Genomic DNA, 26,463 nt, shown 5'->3' on the forward strand with positions numbered 1-26,463 from the left:
AGAAATGCCAATAAACCAGAGCACGTTTTTCTCCCATCCAGGTATGCTGTGTGGACTAGCCAGACCTTTCTCCGCAGCGCTGTGGAGGAAGGTCTGGCAGTGCGATATACTGCTTCCCCCACGTTCATGTGCTTAATTACATCTAGCGGACGCCTAGCGGTAATTTCGCGCCATCTAACGCACGCAAACTCGTGTAGTTAAAAGCGCGTAGATCTGGGCCTTGAGAGAGCATGCTAACGTAGCGTGTACGTCGCAGACTGGTTGAGTGAGAGGTACGAGAGGTAAGAAAGAGCGGGAAAACAATTTGGCTGTTGACAGCTAAGCTTGACAGCGTAGCAGTGTAAAAAACTCAGTAAGACTTGAGGTGATAGCTTGCTCGCTAAGAAGCATGCTAACGTAGCTTGCAGGACACTCGATGTGCCTGATGCGCCTGATTAGCCTGGTCGACTTCCCCGGTTCTGATTAGCCCGGGACTAGCATTCCTACAGTAGAGATACGAGAGTAGGTAGGAGTGAGCGGGGGGGGTATTTTAACTATTGACGGCTAATAGCAACACAGTCTGTTAGCAGGAAGTAGCTTAAAACATAGTAAGACTTTAGGTGATTAGCTTGCTCGCTGGAGAGCGCGCTAACGTAGCCTCTAACGCCGCGGACTGAAGCCAACGGCACCGATAGCAGCAGAGCTAACGGCCTGCTACAAACTGGAAAGAACTGTTGACACCAACAAAAAAAAAAATAATAAAAAAAAAAAAATATTAAAATTCAAACTGACGAAGTCTGTGAATTTCAAAGTCAATTTGTGTTTTTTTTTTAAAATCACAGCTGATCCCAAAGTCAGCATTAAGAACGAGCTCCATCTGAGTGGTAACCAGGAACAGGGAAGTGGGGAGTGGGGGTGGGGGGTGTAATAATGCTGGATCCCTATTGGCTGGAAGGAGGGTGTTATGGGGGGGGGAGAAACAGAGAGGGAGAGGAAGGAAACAAGGAGGGAGGGAAGGAAAAGGAGACGAGTGATGAACAGATGAGTTGAAATGTCTGCAGAAAAGAAACTAGTGTGAAGTTCTTAAATTTGAGGTTTTATTTCCTCCCGGGTCGATCTTCGTCTGTGGGTCAAAGGGAGGGTGAGGGTGGGTAAGGGTCAAAGGTAATCGTGTGTGTGTGTGTGTGTGTCGGGCCGGCTATCAGCTGCTGTCGGGCGATGGCTCCCTCTCTCGGTGCATGGTGCTGCTCTGGTGTTTCATGCTCTCCAGGTATTCCTGCTGCGAGACGGCCAGAACCGACGCCAGAATCTCATCGTCCTCCCAGTCTGTCAGCCCTGAAACACACACACACACACACACACACACACACACACACACACACACACACACACACACACACACACACACACACACACACACACACACACACACACACACACACAGCAGGTCAAGTATCCAGCTACTTGACTGCAGCTAAAAGTACAAGGGGTTAGTTAGGGTTGAGGGGTGTTGGGAGAGTAATCAAGGCTATGGGCGGAGTCTAGGGCTGGGCAATATATCGATATTATATCGATATCGTGATATGAGACTAGATATCGTCTTAGATTTTTGGATATCCTAATATTGTGATATGACATAAGTGTCTTCTCCTGGTTGTAAAGGCTGCATTACAGTAAGTGATGTACTTTTCTGACCTTACCAGACTGTTCTAGCTGTTCTATAATTTGCCTTTTTCCCCACTTAGTCATTATATCCACATTACTGATGATTATTTATCGAAAATCTAAGTGTGAAGTTATTTTGTTAAAGCACCAATTCTCAACCCTAGAATATTGATAGAGGTATTTCCTCATGAATATCGTCATATCTTATTTTCTCCATATCACCCAGCCCTACTTCGAAGGCTTAATTTATGGCGTTTCTCCATCACATGGTACCTGCTCGACTCTACCTGCCTTTTTTTGGGGTTTTCCGTTCTGATAAAAAGTTCCTGGTACCTGCTAACAGGTACTTTATTTAGTACCACCTCCGTGGAGGTTCCCAGCGAGCTGATGCGATACTAAAAAAGGTGACGTGAAAACCTGCAGACTAGAATATCGCCACAATATCGATATCGAATCTGATTTAATCCATATCGCCCAACCCTAGCGGAGTCTACTCGCAGTAGCACAAGTACTGTTTTCAGTCAGGTAATGTATGGAAGTGGAAGTTTCCGAGCGCACTTGAAGGCAGCTTCATTTCCCAGAGAAAGGAAAGAGAGAAAGGAAAGAGACGGAGGGACTGAGGTAACAGTCAGCTGTTCCCCAAACTCCCGGCCACTTCACAGCTTGTGTTTGGTGTGTTTAAAACGTTCTTGTGGCATCAATAGAGGCAGTGATGTTTCCCGTTTCCTCTACGGGACTCTCACACCGCTCTTCTTCATGTTTATTAGGTTTGTTTGTGTGTGTATGCACCTCTCACCAAGGCCAATTCCACGTAGGGTTAGATTCTCAAAACATACCGACAAGTCTGACCACCGGTCACATGACTGGCTGACATAACTAAACAGATCCAGGCCTAAACAGTACAAGTTCTACAAGTACACTTCCTGCATTCAAAACCTTCAACTCAATGCTAGCACACCGTTTTATTTCCATCATGTCATCTGTTTTATTAGGATTATTGTTGGGTAAATGTATTCCATTTTAGAGAGACAGAGACAGAAGCCCTTAGGACAGCAGTGTGGTCATTGATAATATGATTATATGTGAATAAAACCCAAATAAAGGAGAAGGGAAGTGGTGAAACGGACTGTATTGTTCTGTACTTTGATAAAAACATACTTCAGTGTTCACAGCGGTGCTGAAAACATCTGATAAAACTCAGCTGGTAGATACAAAAACACAGAAACTCTGTGTGTGTGTGTGTGTGTCACCGGTTTCACCTCAAATAACTTCACACATATGTGCGCACACACACGCACACACGCCCTGCAGCTTCCTGTTGAGGTTGGACTGTAAACAACAGAAAGTGACTGACAGCTATGTGATGGGACGACTACTGCAGTAGTAAACATGGCAGCAGTAGGAATAGTACTGTAGTAGGGCTGCAACAACTCCAAATGTTTGCAGGGCAATTAATTGCGATTAACTTTATATTAACTATAACTGTCGTGATTGAATTGCCTCCATCGTAGGTGTAGTTGCGGTAGAGATCGAGTCTTACCAAACGCTGTAGGGGACATCTCCTGCATGATGGCTCTGTACTCCAAATGATGACGACTCTGATTACTGGGACCTACACACACACACACACACACACACACACACACACACACACACACACACACACACACACACACACACACACACACACACACACACACACACACACACACACACACACACACACACACACACACACACAGTTTAGTAGTAGTACACACACCCATCATATGCTGCGTCCCACATCACATGCTTTTTGTTTTGACTTTCAGTCCATCCCTGTCAAAGTGTGTACCTTTGCGTGCAGAATGCATACAGTCGGTGAAATGCTACTTCTTCATAACGCTGCCTTGAACTTGCTTATTTACGCCGTGCAAAGGATTGTGGGTCGGAATAGCCAGAAAAACCTGCTGGCTTGCATACTGCAAAGTGTGACCTGATGCAGTCCTGGTATTTTTGGCATGAAATGCCTTCAGTAAGACCTACACTGGTACCAAACGTTCTTTTAAAATGAAAAGTCAGTCCCTGGATTAAACACAAACAGTATGCAAGAAATTCAGAGCTTTCACCGTAGTGGTCTGATGTTTATACTTGTGTGCTGGTGTGTGCGTGTGAGTGTGTGTGTGTGTGTGTGTGTGTGTGTGTGTGTGTGTGTGTGCGCAATGTGGCCAACTTTGCGACTTTTTTCCCCTTAGAGACTTTTTTTTTTTTACCACAAAAGTGACTAGCGACAAATCTGGCGACTTTCTGTTAAAAAACAAAGTTAAGACAGTATTGTCCAGCGAGCACGCAACGTATTTCTCTCCTGTGGCTGCCAAGACAGTCACCTCTCCAGGGTTCATACACATTTTAACCAATACTTTTCCATGACTTTTTTGGCAAATGTGTAAGGAGATAACATAGACACAGGCTAATTACTGATCACTAACATGCTAGTTAACATTAGTCATTAAACCTAAACAGCTAATGGAAGTCCAAACTGCCTGTGAGCTTCTCCTGTACTATACGGTAATTCCTCTACTGTGTGACAGTAAGTCTCGTGGTTATGACCCAATCGTTAGCCTATTGTTATAAAAGCGTTCTGCTAACGGAGCCATAACGTGAGCTACAAGGTAATGGAGCCTTTTATCGTTGTCGTGTTTCTTTAGAAATAAACAACGGAGAAATAGAGTCTTTAAACGCTTCAGATGTAAAGTTATTCTCTGTCAAAGTGACGTCAGAATGAATGGGAGTCAATGGGATGCTAACGGGAGGTGATGGCCAGGTAGCAACAAAATGGCGCTACCTGGCCTTCTGAAGCGAAGCTTACCCCCCCTTGGTGCCTTTAGCCTACTCCTGGTTGCTTGGCAACAGTAAACAGAAATTCTCCGGTGCTACCTTCAAGCACGTCTTAAAAGTTACTTCAGAGGTATCGTTAAGTCACAAAAACGACATTTTGGGATTTAAAAGTATTTGTTTCTCGATAAAAGTAACAAAATATATATGAGATAAAAAGGCCAAAACATATCAGATATGTACAGAAATATCAGACGTGATGAAGCATTTTCCGCCATCTTGAATTATTTTTCTTTAACTCGAGCCACTGACCTACGTCACGCTGCCTCTTCGCTCCGATTGGCTGTCGCATCGCTCACCATTTGCATAAACTAGACTTCTTATATTCTTATAGACTTAATATTCAAATTATATTTGAATAATGAAGTTCGGAGTCAAAGCCCTATTGGCGGTTAACGGTTTAACGGTTAATTGTTAAGATCTGTATACTAAACAGGATGGTAGTATGAGTGTTGGAACGCACCCCTGCCTCATTGGTTCCATCACAGCCCACGCTGCTTTCTGATTGGCTCAGTGCTGCGTCAGCTACAGTTCCACATGCAACAACACTTACAGGGTAACGGGGTCACACAGTGGAGTATGTTAATGAGTCCACACAAATAGAAGACTTAAATTGTGCGTTTCTGTGTGTGTGTCTGTGTGTGCGTGCGTCTGTTTGTGTCTGTTTGTGTATATGTGTGCGTACATGTGTGCGTGTGTGTGTATCTGTGTGCGCGTGTGTGTCTGTGTGGTGTGTATCTGTGTCTGCGTGTGTGTGCGTGTCTGTGTGTGTCTGTGTGTGTGACTGTGTGTGTGTGTGTGTGTGTGTGTGTGCGTGTGTGCGTCTGTGACTGTGTGTGTGTGTGTGTGTCTGTGTGTGTGACTGTGTGTGTGTGTGTGCGTCTGTGTGTGTGACTGTGTGTGTGCGTGCGTCTGTTTGTGTCTGTTTGTGTATATGTGTGCGTGCATGTGCGTGTGTCTGCGCGTGTGTGTCTGTGTGGTGTGTATCTGTGTCTGCGCGTGTGTTAGTGTGTTTGGTGTGTGCGTGTCTGTGTGTGTGACTGTGTGTGTGTGTGCGTCTGTGTGTCTGTGTGTGTGACTGTGTGCGTGCGTGCGTCTGTTTGTGTATATGTGTGCGTGCATGTGTACGTGTGTGTGTGTCTGTGTGGTGTGTATCTGTGTCTGCGTGTGTGTGCGTGTTTGGTGTGTGCGTGTCTGTGTGTGTGTGTGTGTGTGTGTGTGTGTGTGTGTCTGTGTGTGTGTGTGTGTGTGCGTCTGTGACTGTGTGTGCGTGTGTGCGTCTGTGACTGTGTGTGTGTGTCTCTGTGACTGTGTGTGTGTGTGTGACTGTGTGTGTGTGTGTCTGTGTGTGTGTGTGTGTGTGTGTGTGTCTGTGCGTGTGTGTGTGTGTGTCTGTGCGTCTGTGTGTGTGTGTGTGACTGTGTGTGTGTGTGTGTGCGTCTGTGTGTGTGTGTTACCTGGGGCGCAGGGGGATGGGGGTTTGCTCAGGATGAGGGCTGCCCCGGCAGGGGAGGGGGGCTTGTTGTGAGTCGACGGTGCGGTCGGGAGGTCCGAGTGGGAGTGAGAGTGGGAGGGGTCCGAGTCGCGTTGCCGTGGCGACCGGGCGCTCCAGTCGTCCAATCCGCTGGAGGTGGCTGCCGTCGCCGAGCTGCAGGTGGCGCTGGCTTTACGGGGCTGAAAAACACAGACACACGATGCTGTTAATCCACAAGCCGGACCAGCCAGACCCACATCAGGATGTTGGGTCTGGGAGCTCCCCATTGGTCAGGGCTCAATCCGAGGGGGCGGGACCAACAGTTGTCTTTCAAATTCCCTCTGCACGCGATAGGATAGCGCTACTACCAATCAGAGCAACGCTAGCTGATAGGTTAAACTTTAAACTCCGAACTAGGGCTGCCACCTCTTAGTCGATTAGTCGACTAATCGGTCGTTTTGGTCTTAGTCGACTAAGATTTCTTTAGTCCATTAGTCATTTTTTATGCTTATTCATGCTTAATTAATCATTTCCAAGAAACTTCTGAGCACATTTATGGTAAACACAAGATTTAAAGTGGAGCTTTTGCAGGATTAATTGTGGAGAAACTCAGTTTTACAGATGGTTAATTAACTACATTTATATTGTGCTTTTCTAGTCTTAACCACCTCTCAAAGCTCACAGCTCTGTCAATTAAATCAACTAATCGATTAGTCGACAAAATCCTATAAGTGTTAGTCGACTAAGAATTTCTTTAGTTGAGGACAGCCCTACTCCAAGCACGTCTTCCCTTTTTTAAGAATGACTTCAGTGCCGTTCTTTGTTCTTTTCTCAAAGAAAAGCTGAACTCAAAGTCTTCCAGAAGACCTCTGTTCACCAGCAGCAGCAGCAGCCATAAGCCCCGCCCACCAACTCTATACACGATGTGATTGGCCTGACCAGAGTTTGTTTTTTCCAGCTCGCAAAGCCAACGGAGAGTGCTTAGACTGACCCTGGCTGCAAAATAAATGTGCTGCCGCTAGGGTGCGACTAGATTTCTAGGCTAGTAGATCCATGAATAAAAGTTGATAACAAACAGATGGTATCTGAAGCTACGTGTCAGTTACAGTTTACAGGCTGCAGCTCATCCAGTCTAGAAATCCAGACCCAAATCTGAAAGATTAAGGTTGTGGCAATGAGATAGACCACTCCACTTAAGTAGCAGTCCTTCGCCTTCTGAGAATATAGATCCCAGTATGTATACGGTTAGAAGATGGCTGTGTGTCATGTGACCTTGTTATCTGTACGGTTACCTCCAGGATCTGTGCTAAGCTAGGCTAGCGGTGGGTGCGTCAGACAGAGTTAGGACACACGCTGAGATGAGAAGGGTACGTATGGACTTATCTCACTCTGGGGGATACAGTGAATAAGACAAAGGCCCAATGCAGGACAACATTTGGAATAAATGCTTTTTCTTGTGTGGCCGATCATCAGTGGAATATGTTGCCCACAGAGCTGATAAGAAGCACAAACTTTTACACGTTTGCAAGACGTGTCAAATTTGTACACACATGTGACTGGATATATGTATGTGTGTGTGTAAGTGTGTGTTCTGAGGTCTATAAGAGTAGATCTGAGTACATGAAAGGTGTGAATATGACCTTTTCTTATATTTTATTTATTTGGTCAATGTAAATTTTCCTCTTCATGTATGTAGGATGTATTGTGTATTTTAGTTAAGATCAGCCTGCCCAGGGACTACGGGTGAAAATTAGCTCTTGAGCTAAAACCTGTTACAATGCATCTCTCCCCTTGGGGTTAATGTTTATTGTACGCTGTCCCTGTTTCTTTAAATAAATAAACTAAACTAAACAATAAGTCGGGGCGTGGTCCTTTAAGTTAAAGTCCATGTCATGAAAGTAATATTACAATTACTTAGGTAGAATATTTTTGTACTCTTTCCAGCTGTGACGGCAGGGGAGCCCCCGCGGTTGTGTGTGAGTGGCGCACCTGTCGGGCCTGCTTCTCCTGGTCCTGCAGCCACTGCAGGTACGACTCCCGGGCCACCTGCTCCTCGATGGCCTCGTTGGTCGCCTCCCAGTCAGTCGCTCGCTTCTTGTCCTCCAGCATCTGCTGCTCGATCCACGACTCCTCCGACGTCTTGATGGCCGACTTCATCAGCGACTGCTCTGCGTACTGAGGAGGGGGGATCGAGCGTCGGGGGGGGGGGGCGGGGAGCAAGGGGGAAATCCTCTGTCAGTTAATACAAGTACCAGCCCAAACACACACACACACACACACACACGCACACACACACACAGACACACACACAGAGACACACAGACACACACACACACAGACACACACACACACACACACACACACACACAGACACAGACAGACACACAGACACACACACACAGACACACACAGACACATACACACAGACACACACACACACACACACACACACACACACACACACACACACACACACACACACAGACAGACACACACACACACACACACACACACACACACACACACACACACACACACACACACACACACACACACACACACACACACACACACACACACACACACACACACACACACACACACACACACACACACACACACACACACACACACACACACACACACACACACACACACACACACACACACACACACACACACGGCAAGAAATTTGGGGCAGACCTGAAGGTCTTTGCCCAAACCCAACGGGTTCGGTCTAAGTTATTTTTTACAAACGGAGACATTTCCCTTCGTTTACATGCAAATGGAGAATTCTCCTCTGAAAACGAGTCTTTCTAAAAACTCATTTGCATGTTTGCACGTAAACTGAGACAAACGGAGGTTTAGACCATAGACAGTATATAAGAATTAGGGGTGGGAATCACCAGAGGCCTCGCGATACGATATCATCCCGATACTTATGTCACGATACGATATTATTGCGATTTTAAACATATTGCAATATTCTGCGATATATTGCAATGTATTAACTTTTCTCCAACTTCAGATTTTTCCCAATTTCAAATGATGTACCGAAAGGCCAATTTTTTCAACATCTGTTTTATCTAAAAAGACACATTTCTCTGTTTCTTCATCTCACTTCAATTGTATTGCTGCAAAATGTGATTGTCAAGCAGACAGACCGACCAACACATATATCATAAAAGATCCATACTTGTCTGTGTATCGATACAGTACTGCTACGAAAAATATCGCGATACTATGCTGTATCGATTTTTTCCCCCACTCCCAATAAGAATGGACCAGCAGACCCCGTGTCTCTGGTCTGAGACCAGTGGAGGATATCAGAAGTCTCTTTCCCGGTGCTGGCTGAGTGTTACTGAGCAGCCTCCAACTGAGCTTGAAGACGTAGATGTGACGTGAGCAACGTGTCTGAAAGTGTGAAGTCTTCTGGTAGCTGTGAGAGAGAAATCTCAATCATTCCCAATCTCACAGAGACGGAGAGTGTAGGTATATGTAAGGAGATAACATAGACACAGGCTAATTACTGATCACTAACATGATAGTTAACATTAGTAATTAAACCTAAACAGATAATGGAAGTCCAAACTGCCTGTGAGCTTCTCCTGTACTATACGGTAATTCCTCTACTATTCCTCTACAGCCGCCCCTACGTGAAGATGAATGGCACCCACCCGCCCTCCCGTTCCAGTTTCGGGGATGTACAGAGGGGTGGGTGAAATCGAAACGATATTGAGCGAAGGGAAGGAACTTTGGCACCGCGAGTGGAAAGTCTCACCGCTTCACTCGGCTCACATGCTCTATTGTTCACACTGAACGGAGTTCATGATAGAAATGTTCCAATACCGATACTGGTATCGGTATTGGAACATTTCTATTGGCATCGGCTCCGATACTGCCTAAAACGCTGGTATCGGTATTGGGAAGTACTGGAGTTGATGCACCGATCAGAGATAGTAGTATACAGCTGTTATACATCATATCACATCCATACAGAGATAGTAGTATACAGCTGTTATACATCATATCACATCCATACAGAGATAGTAGTATACAGCTGTTATACATCATATCACATCCATACAGAGATAGTAGTATACAGCTGTTATACATCATATCACATCCATACAGGGATAGTAGTATACAGCTGTTATACACATCATATCACATCCATACAGGGATAGTAGTACATATACAGCTGTTATACATCATATCACATCCATACAGGGATAGTAGTATACAGCTGTTATACATCATATCACATCCATACAGAGATAGTAGTATACAGCTGTTATACATCATATCACATCCATACAGAGATAGTAGTATACAGCTGTTATACATCATATCACATCCATACAGAGATAGTAGTATACAGCTGTTATACATCATATCACATCCATACAGAGATAGTAGTATACAGCTGTTATACATCATATCACATCCATACAGAGATAGTAGTATACAGCTGTTATACATCATATCACATCCATACAGAGATAGTAGTATACAGCTGTTATACATCATATCACATCTATACAGAGATAGTAGTATACAGCTGTTATACATCATATCACATCCATACAGAGATAGTAGTATACAGCTGTTATACATCATATCACATCTATACAGGGATAGTAGTATACAGCTGTTATACAGTGGGGGAAATAAGTATTTGACCCCTTGCTGATTTTGCAGGTTTGCCCACTTACAAAGAATGCAAAAATCTACAATTGTAATCATATGTACATTCTAACAGTGAAAGACAGAATCCCAAAGAAAATTCCAGAAAATCACATCATATGAATTTATTAAAATTGATAACCATCTGATGAGGAAAAACAAGTATTTGACCCCCTGGACAAACACCATGTTAATATTTTGTAGAAAAGCCATTATTGGCCAGCACAGATGTCAAACGGTTTTTATAGTTGGTGACAAAGTTTGTGCACATTTCGGCAGGGATGTTGGCCCCTCCTCCCTGCAGACAGCCTCCAAATCATTCAGGTTCGAGGTTGTCGCCTGGCAACTCAATTTTAAGCTCCCTCCAAAGATTTTCAATCGGATTCAGGTCTGGAGACTGGCTAGGCCACTCCAGAACCTAGATGTGCTTCTTCTTCAGCCACTCTTTTGTTGCTTTGGCGGTGTGCTTAGGGTCGTTGTCGTGCTGAAACACCCATCCTCGACCCATCTTCAGCTCTCTCACTGAGGGAAGGAGATGTCGGTCCAGAATTCCACGATACATGGCCCCGTCCATCCTCCCCTCAATACGATGGAGTTGTCCCGTCCCCTTGGCTGAAAAGCACCCCCAAAGCATGATGTTGCCACCACCATTCTTGACGGTGGGGATGGTGTTCTTTGGGTTGTACTCGGTGTTCTTTGCCCTCCAAACACGACGAGTTGAGTTGAGGCCAAAAAGTTCTATTTTGGTCTCATCTGACCACATCACCTTCTTCCAGGCCTCTTCTGAGTCGTCCAGGTGGTGAATGGCGAACTTCATGCGCCTGTACATGTTTCTTCTTGAGCAGGGGGACCTTGCGTGCGCTGCAGGATTTCAATCCATGACGGCGTAGTGTGTTACCAACCGTTTCTTTTGTAACTGTGGTCCCAGCTGCCTTCAGTTGATTCATCAGTTTCCCCCCTTGTGGTTTTGGGATGATTCCTCACCGTTCGCATGATCAGGGACACCCCCACACGAGGCAAGATCTTGTGTGGAGGCCCAGACCGAGGGAGGTTGGCGGTGGTGTGGTGCTTCTTCCATTTCCTGATAACTGCACCAACAGTTGATCTTTTTTCTCCAAGTTGCTTTCCGATTCTCTTGTAGCCCATCCCAGCCTTGTGCAGATCAACAATCTTGTCCCTGATGTCCGTGAGAAAGCTCTTTGGTCTTGCCCATGGTAGTGATGTTGGATGCTGGTTGTTTGGGTGTTCACAGGTGTCTTTTATACAGGTAACGAGGTGAGGCAGGTATATTTGATGTAGATAATTGGTTCGGATTGGGGCTGTGTTTTAAAGAAAAACTAACTGGCTTGTAGGAGCCAGAATACTTGCTGTTTGTCCAGGGGGTCAAATACTTGTTTTTCCTCATCAGATGGTTATCAATTTTAATAAATTCATATGATGTGATTTTCTGGAATTTTCTTTGGGATTCTGTCTTTCACTGTTAGAATGTACATATGATTACAATTGTAGATTTTTGCATTCTTTGTAAGTGGGCAAACCTGCAAAATCAGCAAGGGGTCAAATACTTATTTCCCCCACTGTACATCATATCACATCCATACAGGGATAGTAGTATACAGCTGTTAAAACATAATAAAACATATGACACTCTGGTATCGGATCGGTACTCGGTATCGGCCGATACGCAAGTTCAGGTATCGAATCGGGAAGCAAAAAATGGTATCTGACCATCTCTAGTTCATGATAAACAGAAGGATGGAGAGTATTGATCAAAGTATCTTCAATCAGCAGACAAACCCCTGTATTATGGCTAAGCCTAAAAACTTACAGCCACAGAGTGGCTGCTATACAGACTAGAAACTAACAGTCTATGGCTAGTAAACCAGCTGACACACTCTCTTCTACCTGACACACCACTCAGTCCTGTTGACATCACTGACTCCAATAGTCATCGTTGCGTTTTGATGGACATTCGAATGAACGTGCAAGAATCCATGTGTCCATTAAAGGTCTCATGGCATGAAAATGTCACTTCATGAGTTTTTTTTTTTAACATTATTGAGTTCCCCCAGCCTGCCTATGGCCCCCCAGTGGCTAGAAATGGTGATAGGTGTAAACCGAGCCCTGGGTATCCTGCTCTGCCTTTGAGAAAATGAAAGCTCAGATGGACCAATCAGGAATCTTCTCCTTATGAGGTCATAAGGAGCAAGGTTACCTCCCCTTTCTCTGCTTTGCCCGCCCAGAGATTTGCCCCCCCCCATGAGAGAGAGACATCATGGCTTTCAAACGAGCAAAGTGGCAGTTGGTCAAGGCCCAACTCGAGCCACTGATATATGTCACGTTACCTGCACTCCGATTGGCTGTCGCTTTGTCGCATCGCTCAGCATTTGCATAAAATAGACTTCTGGTCTATTTCGGCCCCACCTTGCCCGTGGTAGTCGCTTTTTCGCCGGCAAACGGCCCCGCTCATAGAAAATGAATGGCAGCCTGTTGCTTTGTCTCTAGCTAATGTGACTTGAGGGGTAAGAAACGTATTTTATAGAGACTTTTTGCTCAAATACAATTTTTTATCCGGTATTACTGTCGGTACGTGATCTGTGCTGCCTGCACGATCCGATAGGGCTGTGCAATTAATTGAAATTTAATCGTGATTATGATTTTTGGCTCCCAATGATCACAAAAACAGAATAATCAAGAAAAACTATTATTTAGCTCATTACGTTTTGCAAGTAAACTCTTATTTTCTCATGTTCTGAATGAAAAAATAAAGTTGAAATAGGTAAAGTATCGACAAATTTCAGTTTTTCAAGTTCAATAATTGCAACATCTTTCCAGAAGTCAACGAGTAATCGTGTTAAATTATCGTGATTTCAATATTGACTGAAATAATCGTGATTATATTTTTTTTTTCCATAATTGAACAACCCTACGATCCGATTTGCGCATAAATATGTAGTAGAAAACATGACGGTTTCCCCCGACACGGTTTGTATCACGCAATGTGTTGGCGGCACTACTGGCGCCATATTTTTGGAGGCTAAATTTCATGTTATTCATTGTGCAGTTCACGGCGGGTGTTTTTAATAAAGATATTTTTAATTAAGTACTTATTGTACTTAGACGATGTTAAAAAGGGTTGAATCTATCCTGTCACATAGTTCTCATCACTTACGGGCTGAATTTCAGATGTTACCATCCGGATCACGCTTTATACTTCCAAAACTCAGAACAAACAGATATAAACACTCCTTTGTACCTGCAGCCATTCTACTTTTTAATTCTATAAAGAACCATAGATAACTTTATTTATTATTTATGTTTTTAAATTTGCCTCCAAGGTAGGCAATCTCTGTATTGTTGTTTATGATTGTGTGTGATTTTATTATACTACCTGCTGCATAGCAAATTGCCCCACTGGGGGACAAATAAAGTAACTTGACTTGTCAGTGATCCAAACCCTCACATCGATGACCGTGTACTACCCCGTGGCCACATTGTTATTTTTGGGACATGTAGCGTGGGGTCTGTCTTGATGTTTTTAAATGTAGCTTACGCTATGCATTACGAGCTGTTTACGTGGTTGCCATCCAAAATAATAAAAGGAGTTGTTACATGTTACACCATTTTGGTTCCATGTGGAGTGAAGTCTGAGTTGATAGTCAATTTTACTTGTATCGGACTGAACTTCTATTACTATTATGATCCTTTTATCTTTTTAGGTGTGACATTGTACGATCTGTCCAGGGACAGCAGATGTAAAATAGCCTTTTGGCTAATTCGGGCACACTTTTTATGTATTATTAGTATGCATTGTCCCTGTTAAATCTGAAATAAATAAATAAAGTCTTTCTGTCACTGCAAGCCTTCAGTTTCCTCCACACTCTCCTTTGCGATTCATTGCTATACGGTATCAGGCCAGTCGGTACTAGGGGTGGGAATCACCAGAGGCCTCGCGATACAATATCATCCCGATACTTATGTCTCGATACGATATTATTGCGATTTTAAACATATTGCAATATTCTGCGATATATTGCAATGTATTACCTTTTTTCCAACTTCAATTTTTTCCCCAAATTCATATGATGTACCGAAAGGCCAATTTTGTCAACATCTGTTTTATCTAAAAAGATCCATTTCTCTGTTTGTTCATCTCACTTCAATTGTATTCCTGCAAAATGTGATTGTCAAGCAGACAAACTGACCAACACATATATCATAAAAGATCAATACTTGTCTGTGTATCGATACAGTATTGCTACGAAAAATATCGCAATACTATGCTGTACCGATTCCCCCCCCCCTCACGTTATGAATTGTGGTATTTTAACTTTCATATAAAGCCAGGTACGTGACCGAATGTACCTGACTTTATATGGCTGAAAGAAATTAATATTTAAAAAAAAGTCTGGTGTCGGTACCCCTGGTTTGAAGGCGGGCAGTCCCAGTCCGACCCCGATCGTGGCTTTGTTGGGGTTCACCACCGAGTTGTAGTGGATGTTGCGGTGGTAGCTCACTCTGATTGGCTCGTCGTTGTTCTGGTGAATGCCGTGGAACGTGTTGATTGGCTCTGTGAAGGAAGGAGGAGGAAAAGGGAGGGGATAGTTCGGTCACTGTAAACTTACAACACTCAATGCAACGGTAATGTCTTTCTTGCATTAAATTAAACACAACAAACAAAAAAAAAAACAAGATTAATGTAAAAGATGTTGTCACTGCCCGATGCGAGTCGAGTGCCAATGTGAGTCGCGCATGCATCACTTTGCGACGAGTAGCCTCCAAGATGCTAACGACTTTTTGAGCTAACGCACAGCCTATGAGCTAACGTTAGCAATCAAACAATCATAGATAGCTAAAACGTTTTAGAAAGGATTACCATCTTCTGTTATTGTACGTAAAGAGAACAGTTTATTATTTTATGGATTCCACAAATTTCAGTAAGACACGTTATGCCGTAAACCGTTTGAATCTGCGCGACTCACATCGGGCAGCGACAATGTACAAGAAACCAAACAGGAATAAAGATGTGTCGGCCGAAGCCTTAAAGGTCCACTGTGTAGGGATGTCTCCAATCTAGCGGTGAAACTCAATACTGCTCTCTAGCGCCTCGCTTTTTCTAATGCGTGTTGCAGCTACGCTAGCCGTTATGGACCAAGAAGCTATGGCAACACATCTTCCAATTTTCGCTTTTTTGGCGACAAGGATTCCTTCTCCTGAGGTTCGGCATCAGTACAATCCTCCGTTATGAAGTAAAGGGCAGTGACGAGCTCCTCTTGCTGATCTCCTTCTCCGTCTCAGCTGGCTTCAGTCACGTGATGCTGGCTCTGAACCAAAACGTGTTGTGGATTATCTAGACAGCTAGGCTAGTGCTCTATGTCCCTCTCAGCCATTAGAGTTCCTCATAATGGTGGAACGACGTGGAAGCCTCCTTGGACTTGCCCGTCCAATGTAAACACAGATAAGACATTCAGATCATGGGCAGAGGTCATTTTACACCACCGAGGACATATTTATGAATGAAGACATTGATTTTAGCTAATAAAATACTTAAAACACTACACAGCTGACCTTTAAGTCGAGTTCAGATCAAAGATTGGCGAGGAGAGGAAAGGTAAACTTGCAGCTACGAGCCGGTCTGCAGCGTTCTGAAAGCTGCCAGTTCCAACCAATGAGACGAGAGTGTATCATCTCCATAGCAACTCTTTGTACTTCCGTTCTAACTTCAGACTTTCAGGCTTTTCTTGTAGCTGGATATGTCATTTGTAGCGTCTTAAAATATGAATGCTAGTGACCGTGAGATGCTTTCTAGAGCTGCATTTCCAGTAGAGATGAAACGGAGAGAACAAGGTTTTATTTCTCTGATCCGAGCTCTCTCTTCAGTCTCTCTCTCTAGCTCGCTCCACCTCGTTGAGCCTCCGTCTAAAACTCCATGGATTCTGGATCATTTTATTTATACAGTTTGTAGCTGACTTCTTCTATTGGCTGTTCAAACAGGCAAAGGTGTAACTTTGGGTTCCACATTTTCGCTTTTTTGTGCCCTATTAGTCACCTTTTTTGTAGCATTTTTTGTCACCTTTTGTTGCCTTTTGGCAACCTTTAGTTGCCTTTTTCGTCTTAATGCAATTTTGATCGCAATTTATGGCGTTTCTCCATCACATGGTACCTGCTCGACTCTACTCGCCTTTTTGGGGTTTTCCGTTCTGATAAAAAAGTCCCTGGTACCTGCTAACAGGTACTTTATTAAGTACCACCTCCGTGGAGGTTCCCAGCGAGCTGATGCGATACTAAAAAGGTGACGTGAAAAAACCTGCAGACTGCCGATTGGTTGCAGAGACTCGTCTCTAATCGCTGCGTCATCGTTGCTATAGCGACAGACAGGGGGGTGTCCTGGACAAACCCGCCATGTTTAAATAGTTTAACCAGCGGTGTGTGTTTGTTTTTGCTGCCTCCAGCTTCTTTAGAAACTAAAAGTGTCTGAGAATCACAAACACCTTCCACGTTCTTGTGTGTGTGTGAAATGAAATGGATTCTGGATCATTTTATTTCTACAGTTTGTGCTGACTCGACCAGCTGACCTCTCTATTGGTGGTTGAAACAGGCCAGAGTGTAACTTTGGCTTCAACAATTTTGCTTTTTTGTGCCCTATTTCTCACCTTTTTCGTGGCATTTTTTGTCACCTTTTATGTGACATTTATTGTCACCGTTTGGGCACATTTTCGTCACCTTTAGACGTTGAGCCTCCGTCTAAAACTCTGCCGTTTCCACCAGCTGACAGTTTATAACCGAAAACTAAATGGATTCTGGATCATTTTATTTCTACAGTTTGTGCTGACTTAAACAGCTGACTTCTCTATTGGTGGTTAAAAGAGGCCAGAGTGTAACTTTGGGTTCAACATTTTCGCTTTTTTGTGCCCTATTTGTCACCTTTTTCGTGGCATTTTTTGTCACCTTTTGTGTGGCATTTTTTGTCACCTTTTATGTCGCATTTTTCGTCACCTTTGGTCGCCTTTTTCGTGGCTTTTTTTCGTCGCCTTTTGGGCACATTTTCGTCACCTTTAGACATTGAGCCTCCGTCTAAAACTCTGCCGTTTCCACCAGCTGACAGTTTAGAACATAGAAATAAAATGGATTCTGGATCATTTTATTTCTACAGTTTATAGCTGACTTCTCTATTGGCTGTTGAAACAGGTGAGGTCCCATACAAAGTAATGGAGGAATGATGTGATTGGCTGTTGCCGACAGGTGACCTGGAGCTACCTGTGCTGTACTGGTACACCTCCACCGGTCTGTTGTACATCTCGGCCATCGCCTGCATCTCGATGTGGTTGCCGTGGCAGTTGTTTTTCCTCTTCCTGTTGATGTATGTGGTGAAGTCCTCTGTCACGTAGTTAGAGAAATAGTCTGCGTTCTTCATCTGGAAGGGGGGGGAAAAAAAAACTTTATCGACACAGACAGACAGACAGGAGGAAAAGACGTTAAACAGGGTACCCTCAGGATTCTCAGAGTGACATTTAAGACCTTATTAATATCACCCAGAATGAAATTTAAGGCCAACTTCACGGCCATATGATGGAAAATCAGTGTGGCAATAAGAGCTCTCATGCTATGAAACTAAAAATACAAAATAAAGAACATTTAAACGCTACCGACACAAAACAATTATCCATGACGTTACGGCATTTTTTATTTAATCCTACAAAAGGACATTTAAGTACTTTGAAAAACTAAATGTAATGCTTTTAAAAAGGTCCTATGACATGCTTCTCATTGGATGCTTTTATATAGACCTTAGTGGTCCCCTAATACTGTATCTGAAGTCTCTTTTATATAGACCTTAGTGGTCCCCTAATACTGTATCTGAAGTCTCTTTTATATAGGCCTTAGTGGTCCCCTAATACTGTATCTGAAGTCTCTTTTATATAGACCTTAGTGGTCCCCTAATACTGTATCTGAAGTCTCTTTTATATAGACCTTAGTGGTCCCTATTACTGTATCTGAAGTCTCTTTTATATAGACCTTAGTGGTCCCCTAATACTGTATCTGAAGTCTCTTTTATATAGACCTTAGTGGTCCCCTAATACTGTATCTAAAGTCTCTTTTATATAGACCTTAGTGGTCCCTAATACTGTATCTGAAGTATCTTTTATACAGGCCTTAGTGGTCCCCTAATACTGTATCTGAAGTCTCTTTTATATAGACCTTAGTGGTCCCCTAATACTGTATCTGAAGTCTCTTTTATATAGACCTTAGTGGTCCCCTAATACTGTATCTGAAGTCTCTTTTATATAGACCTTAGTGGTCCCCTAATACTGTATCTGAAGTCTCTTTCCCGAAATTCAGCCTTGGTGCAGAATTACAGCCACTAGAGCCAGTCCAGTGGAGGTGTGGTCTTGACCAATTGCCACTTTGCTCGTTTGAAAGCCAAGTCTCTCTTTCTCTCTCATTGTTGGGCCAAATTCTCTGGGCGGGCTAAGCAGAGAAAGAGGATGGTAACCTTGCTCCTAATGACCTCATAAGGAGAAGATTCCTGATTGGTCCATCTGAGCTTTCATTTTCTCAAAAGGCAGAGCAGGATACCCAGGGCTCCGTTTACACCTATCACCATTTCTAGCCACTGGGGGACCATAGGCAGGCTGGGGGAACTCATATTAATGTTAAAACAACCTCATAAAGTGAAATTTTCATGCCATGGGACCTTTAAGGGCTTATTTTTAGAATTTTAAATGTAATACCGACCCCGCATGGTTCGGAGGCACTCACCAGGTAGTCCATACAGTGTTTCCGGACCACTTCGTGCATGTCCTGATCCCCGTACACCTGATCCGCTGAGGGACAGAGACACAGTTTGGGTTAGAGGCCCGAATTAAAAACAACACAAAATCAGAAAACAAACTCTTTTCATCAGATCTGATCCAATCCAATCCACTTTATTTCTATAGCACATTTTACAAACACAAAGTTTCCAAAGTGCTGCACAGAAGACTCAAAGCATACAAACAATTCATAAAAAATATATAAAATATAGAAAGAATAAAAGAAAGAATAAACACCACAGTGGACCACATAACTCACACAGAATTAAAAGCCAAAGAATAAAAGTGTGTCTTTAGACGTGCCTTAAAACACTCAACTGTAGGGGCAGTTCGGACATGGGGGGGCAGGGCATTCCAGAGTTCAGGTCCAACCACAGAAAAGGCCCTGTCCCCCCCGAGTCTTAAGTCTTGACTTGGGGACCACAACCTGGAGCTGGCCCTCTAACCTCAGTGTCCACGCTGGCGTATAAATTTGGATGAGGTCCGCAATAAATATGTTGGGGCCAGTCCATTCACAGCTTTAAAAACAAACAATAACATCTTGAAATCAATCCTAAAACTAACAAGGAGCCAATGCAATGAGGCAAGAATTGGAGTTACATGCGCGCGCTTTTTGGTTCCTGTTAAAAGTCGGGCTGCAGAGTTTTGGACTAACTGTAAGCGTGAGAGTGCGTTTTGATTTATACCGATATAAAGTGCATTACAATAGTCCAAACGAGAAGAAATAAAAGCATGTATAGCTTGTTCAAAACTGCTAAAAGACAAAAACGGTTTAACTTTGGCTAAAAGGCGAAGATGATAGAAACTAGATTTCACTATTGCATTTATTTGTTTATTAAATTTAAAATCACTGTCTATTTTTACCCCAAGGTTAGTTACCACAGGATGCACTGAGACATTTAGGGGGCCCAAATCTATCATGGGATTAGTGGGGCCAAACTGCATAATCTCAGTTTTACTCTCATTTAGTTTAAAAACATTTTGGACCAACCACTCTTTGACGTCATTTAAACAGTCAAGTAGGGGTGTCAGGGGGCTGCCCTCATGTTTTCTGATTGGCATGTAAATTTGACAGTCATCAGCATAAAGATGATATGAGATGCCATGCTTTTTAAAAACTGTTCCTAGTGGGAGAAGGTACAATGCAAAAAGTATAGGACCAAGAATTGATCCCTGGGGGACCCCACAGTTCAAAAGCGCAGTTGATGAAGTGGAGTCCCCCATTTTAACAAAAAAGCATCTCCCTGAAAGATATGACTGAAACCACTTTAGGGCAGTCCCCCTGACTCCCACACAGTTTTCCAAACGAGATAAAAGAATTTTGTGGTCAACTGTGTCGAAAGCTGCAGTGAGGTCTAAAAGCACTAAAATGGCTGAATCACCAGAATCTGTCATTAAAAATAGGTCATTAAAAACCTTTAAAAGTGCCGACTCAGTGCTATGAAATACTTTAAAACCTGACTGAAAAGTATCTAAGATGCCATGTGCCTCCAGAAAAAGACTGCAGCTGCACAAATACACATTTTTCCAAAATATTCGATAAAAAAGGAAGCTTTGAAATAGGACGATAATTTGCAACATTTGCGGACTCAAGTCCTGCTTTCTTAATCAGTGGCTCAATTACTGCTTTTTTAGAAAATGCAGGCACAACTCCAGAAGATAGGCTATTATTTGTAATTTCCTCAACATGAGAGCCAATCGTTTCCCATACATCCTTAAAAAAGTGTGCAGGGACAGGGTCCATAGGGGATGTGGAGGATTTAATTTGATTGATAATCTTTGTAAGAAATAGCATTGAAACTGGCTCAAACTGACAAAAAGTAGCTGAACAATGCATGTTTACAGAAAGGTTCAAAGATTGGGGCAATATATTGGCTCTAATATCTGCAACTTTCCGGTTAAAAAAGACCAAAAAGTTTTCAGAAGTATCAGGTGAAGATTCAATAGAAGTGGATTGTGGAGGGTTCAACACAGACCCAATGATTTTAAAAAGAACACGTGGATTGTTGACATTTTGAGAAACTATTTCTGAAAAATATTGTATTTGTTTAATCTTGCCAATTTTTTGATAGTTTCTCCAGATCTGATGAAGCTGAGTTCACATTAGAAGGTTGCCCGATGGTTCAGCGCACGCCACGTCGGGCACGTACATATAAAACGACCCACTTGCACCGGGTAGCTCACCTGGTAGAGCAGCGCGCCCATATATAGAGGCTCAGTCCTAGACAAAGCATCCAGGGGTTCAGTTCCCGACATGCAGCCCTTTGCTGCATGTCTTTCCCCCTCTCGCGCCCCTTTCAAGTTTTGTGTGTGCACATTGTTTAACACACATGCAAACACATGCACGCATGCACACACACACACACACACACACACACACACACAGGTGAAAGATTAACAACTGAGCAAATGTCAGGGTTTCCCCGAGTGTACTGCCAGCCAGGTGGCCCACCGTTTGCATGTTTGGTGTGTGCAGAGCCACTGGGACCCGTTTTGTAACATATTGTAAGATGTATATTAAACTAAAATTACCCTGAGTAAACTCCGTGAACCTGATTTCCAAGGATTCACACCTCTTAACAGAGTAAAGATGTTACACACAAACCACACACACACACACACACGCACACACACACACACAGCGGTATGCAAATGAGCATCACTTTGGCTCGATTTCCAGCAAGTCACATGGTCTTTCACCACCACAATTCTCAGAACCTCAGCGACAACTTCCTTTTTCTCAGCATCAGCAGGGTGTATCTCTGTCTCTATGTGTGTGTGTGTGTGTGTGTGTGTGTGTGTGTGTGTGTGTGTGTGTGTGTGTCTCTGTGTGTATGTGTGTCAAGTCAGGTAGTTGCAATGTTTTGCAATCTGCTGTGCTTTTGTTTCCTCCATCAAAGCAATGTGCAACTATTGCTTTAAAAAGGTGTTATACAAATAAAGTTATTAAATATGCACAATAGTAGGATTATAGTAGTAGAATAGGAGTAGCTGCCTTATCCTCAAAAGGAGCCCAAGCTGGGAGGGTCCTTATGTTTCGTCTCGGTAAAGTTTTCTACTTCTGCTGTCAATTTGCATTTTCAAATCGTCCCTTGAACCTAACACACGAGTCAAATCTTTCCATTGTCCTTATTTCTTGTGCGACATCAAAAAAAAATTGATTACTGAGCAGCAGCAGGTGTCAGAAACACAGAGGGAATATCCCAACACATCCCCCAGTCAGAGAGAGTGTGTGTGTGTGTGTGTGTGTGTGTGTGTGTGTGTGTGTGTGTGTGTGTGTGTGTGTGTGTGTGTGTGTGTGTGTGTGTGTGTGTGTGTGTGTGTGTGTGTGTGTGTGTGTGTGTGTGTGTGTGTGTGTGTGATCCTCCTCCAGTTCTGTGTGTTTTTTTTTTAACAGGCTGAGTTCATGTCACAGGCGGTACGTAAATGACAATAATTCGGCATGGTTCTGCTTCTTATTGAATTATTTAAGAAATAAAAAAATATTAGTATTAGTATATTAATATTATATATTATTAATAAGGTCCCATATTGTTAAAAGGGATATGTCCATGTCTTTGTCTATTATAAAGTGGGTCAAAGTGCTATATGAATGCTGTGAGACTCTCCAAATGCTCAATCCACGGAGAAATGCACCCAGTCTGTATTCAGAAACTGATCCTTCAAACGAGCCGTCAGCACTTCTGTACGGTTGGGATGTCACAACTATACTTAGAGTATGCAGTATGCATCTGCATACTGTAGGTACTGCATACTGCATTCGTCTGTAGTATGTACTATGTACTGCAGTAGTATGTAGAAGGTACGGCATACTGCATTCGTCTGTAGAAGCGACTTCGAAAACGAGTGTTTCAATGAGATGACCTGTATAAATACAGGTTAAATATTAGTAGAAAGCGCTGTTACAGTCATTCCCCGGCTGCAATGACGGTACTGATACTCAGAGAGCGGGGATGTAGAAGTCCCAGAAATGCTGACCAATCAGAGCAGTCTGGGCATTTTCAAGAGGGGGTCTTGAAGAGACCTAAAGAGACTTAAAGAGAGAGAAAATAAAGTGTTGTTTTTTTTTTTTAACAGTAAAACATGTAAACATATCCTCATACAGTATTTTTCAAACTTTCTGTTGTGCCAAGGCCCAGTAATGTTTGGCCCCTTACCCTCTGGGGCCTGCTTATGTCATTTATTTAGTTTTTTTTCGGGGAAAAGAAAGAATATTTATTCATTATATGAACCATTTATTAATTATTCATACAGTAGATGTGCAGAGGTTGGAGAAGAACTACAGTAGTGGCCCAAAGTTTCCAAGTATCTGCCCTCCCCCACCCCCCCGGGTGAGATGGCACAAACAACATGGCCCAAAGGTTACGTTTCCAGATTTCGTGAGGAGACATATGATGTGGAGGTCTGGGGGTCTTCCGCCAGGAAATGTTGAGCATTCTGGTGAATACTTTTCAACCGATTGTTCGACTCTTCGAAGTAAGGCTGGGCAATATATCAATATCGTGATATGAGACTAGATATCGTCTTAGATTTTGGATATTGTAATATGACATATGACAAGTGTCTTCTCCTGGTTTTAATGGCTGCATTACAGTAAAGTGATGTAATTTCCTGAACTTACCAGACTGTTGTTGTAGCTGTTCTATTATTTGCCTTTTTCCCCACTTGGTCATTATATCCACATTACTGATGATTATTTATCTAAAATCTAAGTGTGAAGATATTTTGTTAAAGCACCAATTCTCAACCCTAGAATATCGCCGCAATATCGATATCGAGGTATTTGGTCAAGAATATCGTCATATCTGATTTTCTCCATATCGCCCAGCCCTACTTCGAAGTCCTGTGCAGTTAATGCAATTTTGATCGAAATTTTATGGCGTTTCTCCATCACATGGTACCTCCACGCCTTTTTTTTGGTTTTCCGTTCTGATAAAAACTACGTGTATGTGACTGTGCGTGTGTGTGTATGTGTGTGTGTTTGTCTGCGCATGCGTGTGTCTGTGTGTATGTGTGACTGTCTTTGTGTGTGTGTGTGTGTGTCTGTGTGTCATAAAGTTCACACAGGAAATATCCATCCATCCATCCATCCATCTTCGTCCGCTTATCCGGTGTCGGGTCGCTGGGGAGCAGCTCCAGCAGGGGACCCCAAACTTCCCTTTCCCGAAAGCAACATTAACCAGCTCCGACTGGGGATCCTGATATGCGTTCCCAGGCCAGGTTGGAGATATAATCCCTCCACCTAGTCCTGGGTCTTCCCGAGGCCTCCTCCCAGCTGGACCTCCCTCCACCTAGTCCTGGGTCTTCCCCGAGGCCTCCTCCCAGCTGGGACGTGCCTGGAACACCTCCCTAGGGAGGCGCCAGGGGCATCCGCACCAGTCTCTCGAGCTCCTCACGGATGACTGAGCTTCTCACCCTATCTCTAAGGGAGACGCCAGCCACCCTCCTGAGGAAACCCATTTTTCGGTCATGACCCAGCCTTCATGACCATAGGTGAGGGTAGGAACGAAAACTGATCGGTAGATCGAGAGCTTTGCCTTCTGGCTCACCCGTCACAACGGTGCGATAGATTGAATGCAATACCGCACCCGCTACCGATTCTCCCGACCAATCTCCCGCTCCATTGTCCCTCACTGCAAACAAAACCCCAAGGTACTTGAACTCCTTCACTTGGGGTAAGGACTCATTCCCTACCTGGAGAAGGCATTCCATCGGTTTCCTGCTGAGAACCATGGCCTCAGATTTAGAGGTGCTGATCCTCATCCCAACCGCTTCACACTCGGTTGCGAACCCGATCCAGTGAGTGCTGAAGGTCGCAGGCCGATGATGCCATCAGGACCACATCATCTGCAAAGAGCAGCGATGAGATCCCCAGCCCACCAAACTGCAACCCCTTCTCGCCTCGATATCCTGTCCATAAATACTACAAACAGGATTGGTGACAAAGCGCAGCCCTGGCGGAGGCCAACCTCACCTGAAACGAGTCCGACTTACTACCGAGAACCCGGACACAGCTCTCACTTTGGTTGTACAGAGATTGGATGGCCCTGAGTAGAGACCCCTCACCCCATACTCCCGCAGCACCTCCCACAGTATCTCCCGGGGACCCGGGTCATACGTGTTTCTCCAAATCCACAAAACACATGTTATGTCCCCTCCAGGATCCTTGCGAGTGAAGAGCTGGTCCGTTGTTCCACGACCAGGACGGACCGCATTGTTCCTCCTCAACCCGAGGTTCGACTATCGGCCGAACCCTCCTTTCCAGCACCTTGAGTAGACTTTACCAGGGAGGCTGAGAAGTGTGATACCCCTATAATTGGCACACACCCTCTGGTCCCCTTTTTAAAAAAGGGGAACCACCACCCCAGTCTGCCACTCCTTTGGCACCGCCCCAGACTTCCACGCAATGTTGAAAAGGCGTGTCAACCAGGACAGCCCTCCACACCCAGAGCCTTGAGCATTTCTGGACGGATCTCATCAATCCCCGGGCTTTGCCACTGTGTAGTTGTTTGACTACATCAGTGACTTCCGCCTGGGAAATCGACGACAATCCCCCATTATCCTCCAGCTCTACCTCTAACATAGAGGGCGATTAGACCGGATTCAGGAGTTCCTCAAAGTGCTCCTTCCACCGTCCCCTATTACCTCCTCAGTTGAGGTCAACAGTGTCCCATCCTTACACAGGAAATATATAAATTGGAAATGACACGTTTCAAAGTGTTTTTACTGTTCTAACATTTAACTATTTCACTGTTTTTTTTAAGTTTAATAAATGCAACATCTTTCCAAAAGTCAACGAGTAATTTATCATGTTAAATAATCCTGGTTATGATTATTTTTTTTATCCATAATCCAGCCTCGCTACTCTCAGCGCCTGATTGCAACAGGCTGGATACGTTTCTCGATGTCGCTCTTGTTTTAAAATTGTATAACATTTTACTTTTAATGTTTTTTTTAAGTTTTGGTAACAAG

The 26,463-nt window shown here is 43.7% G+C and overlaps 1 protein-coding gene across 2 annotated transcripts in view; it reads right to left on the minus strand.

The window, feature by feature from the left end:
- Positions 1-523: 523 nt before the first annotated feature.
- The window catches only part of otud5a (OTU deubiquitinase 5a), a 63,341-nt gene continuing 37,401 nt past the window's right edge, over positions 524-26,463 (minus strand). For both annotated transcript variants that reach the window (XM_028583524.1, XM_028583523.1), the window contains exons 3-9: positions 19,439-19,503; positions 17,936-18,092; positions 15,100-15,248; positions 7,982-8,167; positions 5,976-6,192; positions 3,185-3,256; positions 524-1,314 (exon numbers count right to left, since the gene is read on the minus strand). In XM_028583524.1, the coding sequence (XP_028439325.1) occupies positions 1,181-1,314; positions 3,185-3,256; positions 5,976-6,192; positions 7,982-8,167; positions 15,100-15,248; positions 17,936-18,092; positions 19,439-19,503 (980 nt within the window). In that variant the 3' untranslated portion in view covers positions 524-1,180. The remainder of the gene's footprint in view (positions 1,315-3,184; positions 3,257-5,975; positions 6,193-7,981; positions 8,168-15,099; positions 15,249-17,935; positions 18,093-19,438; positions 19,504-26,463) is intronic.

The sequence above is a fragment of the Perca flavescens genome, chromosome 7 (genome assembly GCF_004354835.1).
Source record: "Perca flavescens isolate YP-PL-M2 chromosome 7, PFLA_1.0, whole genome shotgun sequence".
NCBI classification, from domain to species: Eukaryota; Metazoa; Chordata; class Actinopteri; order Perciformes; family Percidae; genus Perca; species Perca flavescens.